Source organism: Harpia harpyja, chromosome 1 (genome assembly GCF_026419915.1).
Source record: "Harpia harpyja isolate bHarHar1 chromosome 1, bHarHar1 primary haplotype, whole genome shotgun sequence".
NCBI lineage: Eukaryota > Metazoa > Chordata > Aves > Accipitriformes > Accipitridae > Harpia > Harpia harpyja.
Window position 1 is genome coordinate 100050933 of NC_068940.1, and position 12273 is coordinate 100063205.

Below are 12273 nucleotides of genomic sequence, written 5' to 3' on the forward strand. Positions count from 1 at the left end.
TGTTGCCGGGGACACGGGCCCCTTTCCCCCCTGCTCTCCTGGGAGAGGAATCGGAGGGGACGAGGGCTGAGCCCCCCCAGCAGGGGAAGCCCCGGGGACATGCGGGGAGTGGGGCTGCCCCCCCGCCCCGCTCACGTCGGTTCCCACGCACGACCCCGCAGCAGAGGCGGATCATCCCGACGCGTGTGTGCCTCTGTCTCTTTTTTTTTCTTCCTTCTTTTTTTTTTTTTTTTTAAGACGTTAAAATGTGTCAAACGCCAAATTTAAATTTCTTTCCAGGTCGAGGAGACGGTGGGGCGAAAGGAAATGCGGGTGATAAATGTGGGCAGGTGGCGGGGGGGGGGAGCAGGCAGGGGCGGGCAGGGGGCTGCCGGCGGGCTCCGGCCGTGGGTATCGGTGGAGCTGCCGGCTCCGGCGTCTCCTCCTGCCCGGGCTCCTGCAGGCCGCTTATTCCCCGGGCCGGGGCTGGGCTTTGGCCGGCAGCCTTGCCCGAGTTTGCCAGGGGTCCCAAATATGCGACGGAGCAGACTGAGGACGGGCTAGTGCTGGGTTGAGCTGCAAGGCTGGTCTCGGTGTGGCGGGGGGGGGGAAGCCCAAGGCATGGATCCCCTCCCTTCCCCAGCGCTGCAAAGCCCAAACCTGCCCCCTCCCCAGCGGTGCAAAGCCCAGCTCCGCTACCAGGGACCGTCCCGACTTTCTGCGAAGAAAACCGGGACTGCCTTCGGCTCCCCACACGCGTCTGGGTGCGTTTCTGCCGGAGCCACGGGTGTCACGGAGCATCCCCCGGGCTGTCGGAGGAGAAACCTCTCCCCGCTGCACCCCCGGCCATCCCCGGCTGCTGCTCCTGGGCTCATCCCGGGCTGCTCCGGCTCCATCCCCGCGGGAAGCGGGCACAAATCGTGCCCCGAGCACCCAGTTACAGCCCCCGCCCGGGGGGGGGCTTCGACTTGGTTGGTTTGTTTGTTTTTAAGGCAACACGATTTGTTTATAAAATTGACTCGTGGCCCTTTGAAACAAATTGTTATTAACCTTCCCCTTCTGAGCGTTTCATAATCACAGATGTTAGTTTGGAGATGATATCCAAACATCCCAGGGGTACTTTTGATAGCTGCATGGGCGGGGATTGAATGCGGAGGTCGGATATTAAATCAGCGGGATACAGAATTACTTTTTTTCCACAAACCCGAGCTAGCTAAATAGTTTCCCCCTCTAACTCTGATATGCATTTCACAATAAATGGCGTGGGCATTTGCATATATAGTGCCTGGGTATGGGTTTGTATATCGCGTGTACGATGTACTGCATTAACACACAGCGGAGCGGAGGAACACCCCTTCACTAAACCTTAGTGCTGAGACGCTTATTGAACAGAGTTACGGAAAAAATACGCTTAATTAATTACACGGAGGGGCTGGTTGATGCCGGGGAAGTGCAGATGTATTTTTGCTCGGCCCTGAAATTCTTCCCTGGGTTGGTTATTATTATTTTTATTTTTTTTTAAATGGGACTCTGCTGCTTTGGCTGGAGGTGAAGGAGCCGGACCGGCTAGCAGAGAGCCGCCTGCCAGGAAAAAAATGCTGTCAGGCGGTGGTTGACTCCCGGGCCGACCCTGCCTCTGCCCTTGCCTGCTCCTGCCCCTGCCCCGACGCAGCCGGGTTTTGGGGGACTGGAGGCTTTGGCTTGGCTTCGGGGTTTGTGCGGTTTGGGGTTGTGGTTTTGCCTACCCCCCCCCCCAAAAAAAAAAAAAGAGGCTGCTTCAGCAAGGTGCTGCTTCTTTGCTAAAATTGCAAGAGGCGCTTGTGCGGCAGCTCTTTCTGTTAAATTAATTTTAAATTTTAAATTAACGAGGGCTAATTTAGTTGTGCTGTCCTTCCCCGAGCCAGCGGGGAGCCGCTGCCCGGGCGTGGGAGCGCTGGCTGGGCGGTGCACGGGAACCAGCAGCAGCTCAAAAGATGGCGAAAGGAGCAGCAGAGCAAGTGTCTCCGAACCTGTGCCTCTTCCCATGAAAGCTTTCCCCCCAAAATATCGGAGGCAGGTGAGGAGTGCAGCCCATGTGAGCCATTCGCTGCTCCCAGCTGAAGGCACTGCTTATCAATTACAAATATTTTGTATTCTGCTCTGGATAAAATCCAGGCAGCCGCGAGATATTTTCTGCCCTTGCTCCAGAGACTGAACTAACTTAGAGAAGTTTCCCTGCTATTTTTTTTTTTTTTTTACCCTAAAACTAAATACATATTCTCGCTGGTGTCACACATCTGTTTTCTGTTCCCAGCGCTTCTTGCAGGCCGGGGAAGGACAGGTGGAAACTTTGCCCCACTGCACACTCAGGAGCAGGGCCAAAATTTCTCCCGGTCCAGGCTTAGTGACTTCTTAAGAAAATATAAAATCTTCGTGGACTTCTCTGCCGGTGTATAACACACCCAGGGTACCGTTTTGTCCCATCGGACAACCGGAGCTATTTTTCAATCCAGATTTAAAACTCCTCTTTAGTGCCCACCGCCACCGATTTTCTCCCTCGGGGTTATAAATCACCTGCCCCCATTAATAGAGGTGACCAATAATAATAATAAAAAAATCTCCTCAAAGGCACCTAAACTAGAAAGGCTGGAAGAATAAAGCCCGGTAGCATCCCCCGCCGCCGGTCACGGCTCAGCCCCGGCCCCAACTTCTCCGAGCAGGTGAACCCCTCGGTGCACCATCCCAGCGGCATCTCCGCTCCTGCAGAATTGTGCCCCTTGCAGAATATATCCCAAAGCAGCAGCTTTAAAGAAATAAACTAAAATTTTAACACGACCCCCCCACCCCCCGCCCTTGGTTTTCTCTGTGAGTGCGGCTCCTGCAGCAGGAGCCGGCCCTGAGGGGGAGGCTCTGCCCCTTGCTCCCTTCTCCTCCTGCCTGCGGAAAATGGGCTGAACTATTTTGGAGCTCTTGTGCCCTTTGTTGCAGCGAGGAGGGTGAACGTTTTATTTTTGTCCAGCCCGCCCTAAAATCGTGGTACTGTCGTTTTCCCGGGGATGCCAAGTATTTTACAGGGTGCTTGGTTTCGTAGCGAGGCATCGGCAATATTCCCATCACCTCTCTTCCCGAGCTCCAGGGTTACGTGTTTATCTAGCAGAGGTTTTCCAAACGCAGCCTGCCAGAGCATCACGCCACCGGGTATTTAAAGTCTTGAAAAGGTGAAACCTGTTGACAGTACGTGAGATTAAAGAGATTTTCTTTTCCGTTTTCAGATCCTTTTTAACACGACGAATGCCTTAGAGCCGGGCTCAGCTACGGCTGGCGGTTGCCCTCTCCTTCATCTAGAAATGAATCCCCCAAAGTTTCTTCATTAAGTCAAAAGGCTGATGAAACGCCTGGCTGCAAAAGCACCTCTCTCATAAATCGCCACGGAATTTACCCCCCTGTAAATAGCAGAAACTACGAAACACTTCTAACCCGAGCTCCAGTGCTCAGAAGTGCAATCTAGAGACTATATAAACATACAGGGATGTATAGTCCCGAATAGCACTACTCCATTGCAACGTCTGAGTGGCACGGTTTGTATTTCGTAATAAAGTGGGTTGGTGTCGGTTTTTTTTATTATTATTTAATGCAATCCTCGAGAATTGAAACACACAAAATGCAGCGAGAATGTTCACAATGTTGAGAGCACAGTTGTAAATAGAAACATTTATATTTCATCCGATTATAAATATTTGATACTGCAATTGTAAAACGCACATGTTTTATAAACTGGAGAGAAGAAAAAAAAAAATCCTTTGCTTTCCTGCTAAAAGGCAATGTCATTTAATCCTGGCTCCTAAGCAGCTGATGGTTATTCACAGAATTTAAAATTACAGTTTTTATTTTATAGTTGGATTCTTTCCTTCTTTTTTTCTTTAAGTTTATACTACTATGTACAACGTGTGTCTATTATAGCTGCAAAATAAAGAGGTTTTAAGGCAAAGCGAGAAGTTTTCCCCCCACAAACAGAGTCGCAGGAGAGCCCGTTCCTGAGCAGCCCGCCCACGCACACCCAGGCCCCACGCGGGACACAACCCCCCTCCCCCACGCTCCGGTAGAAACGGGTTAAACGCAGCACAGCGCCTCGAAATCCCGAAAAACTCCGATTCCAAGGAGGGTGTCTGCGTGGGGAGGGGAGAAACATCCACCCCCACGGGCCCACGAAGCGTCGCGCTAGCGGGGACGGCGCCGTGGGATGGGGATGAGGATGGAGAGGAAGAGGAAACTAAAAATTTCTTTTTTTTCTTTTTTGGGGGGGAGGGTAAAACGCTCCCAAATGCTTCGGGGAGGTGATGCCAGAGCGGAGCCGGGTCCCAGCCCGTGGCCGCCCCCCGCGGAGGGGGAACGGGACCGGGAGGGCGGCAGCGGGCCGGTAGCGGCCCGCTGCCGCCCTCCCGGTCCCGTTCCCCCTCCGCGGGGGGCGGCCACAGGCTGAAGCCGCATCCCGGAACGGCTCCATCTTTTCGGAGATGAGGGTTCCCAAAGTTTTCCCAACAAGTTGGGGGCGGGGGGAGTGGGTGTGTGTGTGGGGGGGATGCTAATCTCATCCCTGCATCCCGCATCCACGCCTGCATTCCGCATCCACGCACGCCCGTGGGTCTCGCTGGGGTTGGTGAGGGAGTAGGGGCTCGGGAAAAGACCCCGGGCATGTTTCAGGACGGTGCTTTGAGATTTCTTTCCCTATCGTTACTTTTATATATTTTTTTTTTCTTTTAAATTAAATTCTCCACGTCTATCCCCAAAGCCAGCCCCAGACACACACTTCCCAAAAAAAGAGAGGAAAAAAAAAAAAAGAAAAGAAAAAAACAAAAGAAAAGGAAAAGGGGAGGGGTGGGAGGGGGGAAAAAAAAGGTAAAACTCATAGAACAAATAGGAGAACTATTTATTCGGTTCACAGTCGTGTGAAATGCAGCAATAAAAATCTTTGGACTTCAGCAAAAGTTGTTTTTAATTCTTTTTTTTTTTTTTTGAATTTCAAAAAACAGCGTCCAATGTCCATTAAAAACAGCGCTTAAGTCTATAAAAATGTAACTTAAGCATTAAAAAAAAATCATAAAGATAGCGTCTAAAATCTCCATACAACCGAAAAAAAAAAAAAAAAACAACCGACCCAAACCCCCAAAACCAAAACCAAACAAAAAAAAAATCAAAAAATATTTTATAATCAGATATCTTGGATTTTTACACCACCTTACCTGTAAATTATATATACATAGAATATTGCAGAATTATATCTAATACACAATATTTTCACTATTAATGCTGGTATAATCTTTATACACTGGCCCTTATGTTTCTTTTTATTTTTTTTTAATTAAATTATTGCATTGTATAAACTTTGACTGCAAACGGGCCCCCCCCCCTCCCCTGCCTCCCCCCTCCCTCCCTCGCCCACCCCCCCCCCTTGGCTATTCACTGTCCGACTTGCCGTCTTTCGCCGTGGTGGAGTGGTTGTAGAGCCCCTGGGCCATGAGGTGCACTGCCAGGGAGTTTTTGCTGCCCGTCGCCTTCTTGATCTTGGCTCGTTTATTCTGGAACCAGATTTTAATCTGGGACTCGTTAAGCCCGAGCTCTTGGGCCAGGCTTTGCCGCCGCTGCTCCGTCAGGTACCGGTTCGTCTGGAACTCGGCCTTGAGTCTCTGCAGCTGCTCGGCGGTGAAGGCGGTGCGCGGCCGCTTGTCCTCCTTGTTGGGGTTCTTCTTCTTTGGTTTGCGGGAGCGGGGACCTACGGCCGGGAGAGAGGAGAAGCACCGACACCGCCACGCTCCGCTGCGGGCAGCCCCACGCCAGCCGCGGTCCCGCGTGGGAGGATGAGGGGGGCCAACGGGACACGCACCCACGCTCCCGCCCGCGCCCCACGCTCCGACACCCCCCCCAACACCACCACCACTCCCGCCCTAAGAAAAACAAACCCGGCTTTGTGCCTCCTCCGCTGCCAGGGGATGCTCGGGAGGCGGCGGAACGGGAGCCGCAGCCCCCGGTACCCCCGCTCGCCGCCCGCGCCGCTCCCTCCGCATCCCCTTTCATCCCAGCCCAGAAATCCATCTACCGGCCCTTTTCGTCCCGGGGATGCCCGGCAAGCAAAGCCTGCACCAGCGGCAGCGGCACCGAGCTGAATTTTATTCCCTGAGCAGATTTTTTTTTTCTTTAAGGAAACCTCCTTTTTTTATTTTTAAGGAAACCTCTTTACTTTTTCTTCTTCTTTTTTTTTCTTTTTTCTTTTTTTGGTGGGTCGTAATAAATAAAAAAAAATGGAAATCAGCCGCCTGTTTACATTGCGAGAAGAAATCCGCCGCTTTGCTGCAGTGCCCATATGGCGCTGCACGGCCCGATCCGAATCGCCGGGATTATTCTCGGGAATATTATTCTCGGCAGCACAAGGAGCCTTTTCTGCCCGGGCCGAGCCATTGTGAGGATGTATGTTAATTAAATATTAACAAAGGAGAGCACTGGAGAACAATGGAGTAAATTCCAATTCAGCCCTGAATATTACCTCTGAGTAAGAGTTTGTTTTCAGACATTACGAACTAATTTTCAACTCGCCCTACGATCCCTCCTTCAGCTGCCCGGCTCTCCGGGTGAAAATCCTAGCTCGCCGCTTTTGTAAGAGAAACCCCCTTTATTTTTTTTTTTTTTTTCCCTGGGAGCAGATCTCCTCCGTGGTGCTTCCCATGCCTTCCCCCAATGGTTTCTACCTCTTTTTTAACGAGGGTTTTACCAATCTGCCGGGGCCAGCCCCGCTCTCCCCGCGGTAGCGAAAGGACATTTTACCCCCTGGTTTTTTATTTTAATTTTTTTTTCAATGTTTTTTTATCGATAATTTCAGGAGGTTCTGCCCAAGCCCTTGCCAAGAGACGGACCCTGCCAAAGAAGTTCCCCGGCTCTTGGAAACGTCCCCCGCCCCCCCCCAGAGCTGACCTGCAGCACATGGGGGGAAATTAAAAAGAAAGAAACGAAACGGCGGCCCCTCCGAGGCCTCTTTTAAGGAAATAAACGATCGCGGATTGGTTTTTTGGCTAAAAAAAAAAATAAAAATAATCAAAGCAAGGCGAGGCCTGTGGAAATCTACTCTGCCCCCACCAAAGCGGAGCGCGGGGGTATTTTCCTGGCGGGGAGAAGGGCAGCTCGCCGGGAGGATGAGCGGGGAGCCCAGCGCCAGATTTTTGTCTTTTCCTCCCTCTTTGATAAAACCCGGCAGTTGGTGGGAAAAGCCCCGAGCCCGGGCGGCCCCAGCTCCTCCGCGGCGGCGGGGAGGGAGAGACCTCCCGTTTCCCCCGGCTCCGCGCATCCCCAGCCACCCTTGCAATCTGCCCGCATTTTCGGGCGATTTTTTAAGCACCTCCCACGCCCCCCCCCCCCGGAAAAAAACAAAACCAAACCACAAACCAAAAAGAAGAAGAAGAAGGAGCGGGAAAGGGGGGAGCGGGGTGGGGTCCTCTTCCCCGCCGCCCTCCCGGCCGCGCCGGCGGGCGGAGGCGAGCCGGGGGGAGCCCGGGGCCGGGGCGGGGTGGGGGGTGGGATGCGGCGGCGGGGAGCGGGGCAGCTCTTACCTGAGGAGGGCCGGTCCGAGTACCGCGTGCAGTAAACCCAGGCGGGCCAGAGCATGGGCTGGTTCCCGGCGTTGGAGCTGGCCTGGGAGCTATCCGAGTCCGAGCTCACCGACAGGTCGCCGCCGCTCAAGCCCCGCGCTTTCAGGGCCGCCTCCAGCGCCGCGGGGTCCCCCCCCTTCTTGGCGGGGCCGTGCAGGGCCAGCCCGGCGGGGCCGCCCTCCCCCCGGCCCGGCGAGCCCGCCCCGCCGCCGGGTAGCGGAGCCCCGGGGGCCGGCGCCGCGGCGGGGCTGCGGCGGCTCTCCGCTCCGGGCCGCCGGGGCTCTCCGCCGGGGCCGCCCGCCTCCTTCCTCCGCCCGAACTCGGGCCGCAGGATGTTGTCGATGAAGAAGTTGGTGATGCGGTGCGGGTGCGGGTGGGGGTGCGGGGGGTCACCGGGGGGAAGCAGCAGCCCCCGCCGCACGCCGCCGCCGCCGCCGCCGGGCTCCGCGTCGCCGCCGGACTCCTGCGGCTCGGCCGCCTCCTCCCGGGGGCTCCGGCCGCCCTCCTCCATGCTGCGCGGCCGGCCCCGCCGACGGCTCCGCTGCCCGCCCCGCCGCCGGCCGGGTGGCTGCCTAGCGCTTTTTGTTGTTGCTGTTGCAGTCGGTTGTTCTTTATTTTAATTTTTAATATATATATTTATATATATATATGTATATATACACGCACGCACAGGTGTCTATTTGCTTTCGTTTCTCCTGGCCGCGCCCGGCATTCAAAATCCAGAGTTTGCAAAAAAAAAAAAAAAAAATTTGCAAAAAAAAATTAATGGTAATTAAAAAAAAAAAAGAAACAAACCCAGGGAGACCCCAAAGCCAGCAGCCGAGCCTCCACACGAGTTCCAACTTTGCCAAAAATAAAAAATACACGGGCTCCGGTCCTCCCGCCGCCGCTCGCCGCCTCCTGCCGCCGCTCAGCCGCTCGGTCCCGCGGCGCGCTGCCGCCTTCTCCCCCGGCCACCTCCTCCGCCGCCGAGCCTCATCCGCCGGCCCCCGCGGAGGAAAAAAAAAAAAAAAAATTAATAATAAAAATAATAATTGGGGGGGTGGAGGGGGTGGGGGGGGTAAAGGGGAAAAAAAAAAAAAAAAAAAAAGCCGGTGCCGGGGCGGGGGGTGGAGGCGGGCTCTCAGCAGCCGGTGTCCCGCGGAGGGCAGGGCGGTGAGGGGCGCCCCGCGGGGCTCCGGCCGGCAGCGCCTCGCCCCGCGCCGCCCCGCGCCGCCCCGCGCCCGCACATGCGGGGGCCGCCGCGGGTGGGGAGGGCGTCCCGCCCTGCCGCCCGCCCTGCGCCGCGCCGCGCCGCGCTGCGCTACGCCCCGGCGGCCGCCACCGCCGCCACCACCGCCGCCGCCGCCGCCGCCGCCGCGCCCGGACACTTCCACTCCGGATTGTTGTCCTTTAGGTTTTAACGGGGCCCCCGCCGGTGACGTCGCCGGCCCGGGCACTTCGACACGTGCCTCGGGCCAATGATAAAGCGGGCATGCGCACACGTGGTGCGGGGAGCTCCGGTAAGTGACAGCACCCACGCCCCTCCTCCCCCACCTCCCACCCACACCCCCCCCACACACACACCCCCAAAGCCGGGCCCCGGCCGGCCGCGGGGATACGCGTGGGGGAGTGGAAAGGGGGGGGGTGCCCCGCTGCGGGGAGCGCACCGCCGCCCCCCCTTTACCCCCCTGCCCCCCCAGCGCTGGATTATTTGGGGTTTTAATTGCCCCGCTGTTTAATGGGGGGGGGCGGCATCCCACAATTCCTTGCAGAAATGCATAAATAATATTAAGCGAGCGGCGGTGATACAAAGGGGGTCGGGGGGGGGGGCGGGGGGCAGCGTGAAGGGGGCCCGGCCCGGTGCCTGCGGGCTGCCCGGGGGGGCGCGGCGCGTCTCCTCCCCGCGGCGCGGTTCGGCATCCGCGGCGGCCGTAATTGACTCGTCCTCCCCGCAGGCCGGACAGGAGCCTTTCATCTCCCCTGCCTGCTCCCGAAACGGCGGCACCGCGGAGCCGTGCCCCCCACCCCCCAAAAAGCCTTCCCGTCACCCTCCGGACCCCCCCATCCCTGCTTCTTTGGGACAGGAAAACCGCCGCGGCTGTTTTGCCTTTTGTCTTTAGGGAGAAACCCCCCGGAACAAAATTAGGGAGCAAAGTGCGGCTGGATGGCCGAGGGGGTGGGGGGGCCGAGCCCGTTGGGGGGCGCGGATCCTCCGCGGGGCGCGCAGGAGGGGGGGGGCGAGGAGGCGAGCGTGGGGTCCTTCCCCCGCAGCCGGCCCCGTTTTCCCTCCCCGGGGCCCGGCGGGTGTCACCGCCCCGACGGGGCGCACGGCGACTGGCTGCGCGGCCCCGCCGAGGGCCGAGCCAGGGCCGGGCCGGGGGCGGCTTGGCTCCGGCGGCCGCCGCACCCCGAGCCCCGGGTGTCCCCGCTAAGTGACATTTTCATCTGGAGGAGGCTTCCCTGGGGGTGACACGGAGCGCTCCCCGCCTTGAAGGGAGAGGGGCAGCGAGTCCTTCTTCTCGTCTTCTTCTTTTCCTTTTTCTTTCCCTTTAAACCTTTCATTTTAAATTCATTTCCCCCTTTCCTTTGTATTTCGCAGCGAGGCGGGTCCATCAGCGAACACCAGCGCTAGCTGATCCAAAGTTGTTTTGCTCAAACAAGCACCTAGAGGTTAATTTCTTCAAGCGCCCCATGAAAAGCGATTAGCCTGTCTCCCAAGAAGTATTTTCTAATTACTTGGAAGCTCTCGCTTTGCTACTACCCCATAATTAAACGTGTTCAAGGTGCTGCACTTCAAATATTTCGCTCCCGGGCGGACCCGAGTTACCGATAAAAACTTCAAACCTCCTTGAACCCCCCGTTACCTGCCCGCTCCGCCGGGCAGGAGCTCGCCGCCGGTACCGCGGCAACGTTCCCATTCGTTATCCCGCTCCTTCGCGGGGATATGTATACCCTGCGTAGGACAGGGAGGAGAATTCCTGAGATAAACACCAAAGTAGGAGATAAACAAAGCTGTACAAAACAATTACTGCATCTGCCTGTCCTCTGACAATAATCCAGCACCTCAGGTATGCAGAGGCAGCGGGGGGGGGGGGGGGTGGAGGCGGGGGGTGACGGGGGTGATCTGATACCTAACCGAGGAAATCTGAATGATCTTTGGTTTTGGGGGTTTTTTTTGTCTCCCAAGGTTATTTTTATCTGGGAGTTCAATCTCTGTAGAAACATTCCCCAGCAGCACGTTTTTCTCGCCGGTCTGCGGGCGCCCCGCCAGCGGCATCGCGGCGTGCGGGGGCTTTTCCTCGGGAACCACGGCGGGTCACCGGGAGAGGTGGCTTTCTGAAAATGGGCTTTTGGCTTCGTTTGCTTCTTTGCTTTAGCCTCCCCTCGCAGCCCTGGTGCTTGCAAAAGTCACCTCTCCGCACACCAGCCAGATTTCTTTTCCCTACGCTCCCCGCGTAGTTTCGACGAGCCTCATTCCGCGCTGCCACCCATTAAAAACAGATATATTTTCCCTCCCGCAAACAGGCGTCTGTGCGGGTACAGCCCCACGCATCTCCGTGCGGACCCCCTCCCCCGCACCGTGCTTTTTCCTCGCTGCTGCTTTTTGGCACTGAGAAGTTTAAAAGCGGGATGACAACCCCGGAGCCCGGTATTGGGGAGGGAAGGAGGGAGCGGCCGGCCGACCCCCGCCCGCCTGCGGGCAGCGGGCAGGCTCCGGGGCCGGGGCCAGGCTGCGGGCAGGCTCCGGGGCCGTTGGTGCCGCTCCTCCGAGCAAAACCCTCCTTCCAGCTTTTCCCCACACTGGGAAAAAGACAACCCCTGAGGTGCTGGGAAGCCAAAATGCCCAGAACAGTTGTTGGAACCCAGGGAGGGTGTGCACTCCCCCGCCCCCCCCCGCACCGTCTTTCCAACGCGGGGATGACTGCCTGCAAAACGTTGGCACGCAGGAAAATTCGCCGGGTTTTCAGCCATTCCCCCCATTTGGAGACAGCCCCTGCCCCTGCCGCCGGAGGAGGTCTGGCAGCGGGGCTGCCCCGCCGGGCACAGCCCGGTCCCACCACCCCATCCCCGCGGCCGCCCCCCCATTTCCCTCCCGCTTCCACCCAGCATGGACTTTATTTCCAAGCGATGCCTTTTTAGGCAGCTTTTGCCAGCGCTTTGGAGCCGGTGGCTGAGGACGGAGGAGAGGGGAGAGGTCGCTGCTTCTCTCCCCCCCTTCCTCCGCCGGGGCTGGCCGTGCAGCAGGCGGTGTGCCAGGCACCGCCCGGCCGTGTGCGGACTCAGCCTTCTCCGGGGTCTCGCATCAGTTTGGGAGGGGGGAAAACCAGCGGCGACCCCCGCCAAGCCCCAGCCAGGCTTTCCCTGGAGCCGGCGGGCCGGGACAGCTCAGCCATCACGGCTGCATTTCCCCGATGCCGCCGGGTTTTCACTGCACCGCCGACAACCAAAAAATTAAAAAACCCTAAAAAAAGCCAGATTTTTCCCAATTGCCCTCCGTGCCAGGCGGGATCAAGGCCGCTTTGCGGCCGCCGGGCTCCCAGCCCGGCAGCCTGTCGTGGGGCCGGCGGCGCCCATCCACTTCAGGCAGGGAAGACTTTCCCGTCAACGGGGGTAAAAGGACGGGTTGGAAAGAGTGGCTTCCACTTTTTTTGCAGGATCGTGAAAATTTCACGACCGGCTTGCGGCGAGGGCAGAGCCC

At 57.4% G+C, this 12273-nt stretch overlaps 1 protein-coding gene across 1 annotated transcript; it reads right to left on the reverse strand.

The window, feature by feature from the left end:
• Positions 1-5411: 5411 nt before the first annotated feature.
• On the reverse strand, positions 5412-8103 carry EN2 (engrailed homeobox 2). The gene is made up of 2 exons (XM_052790704.1): positions 7554-8103; positions 5412-5728 (listed from the first exon to the last, which is right to left on the reverse strand). Exons 1-2 carry the CDS (start codon positions 8101-8103, stop codon positions 5412-5414), a joined length of 867 nt encoding a protein of 288 aa, XP_052646664.1.
• Positions 8104-12273: the final 4170 nt, after the last annotated feature.

What these genes read in the sequence shown, in the direction of transcription:
- EN2 (XM_052790704.1), bottom strand. Translation starts at nt 8,103, where the DNA reads ATGGAGGAGGGCGGCCGGAGCCCCCGGGAGGAGGCGGCCGAGCCGCAG. An exon ending in CTCGGACCGGCCCTCCTCAG is followed by an intron (nt 5,729 to 7,553) that starts GTAAGAGCTGCC and finishes TCCCGGCCGTAG; the next exon opens with GTCCCCGCTCCCGCAAACCA.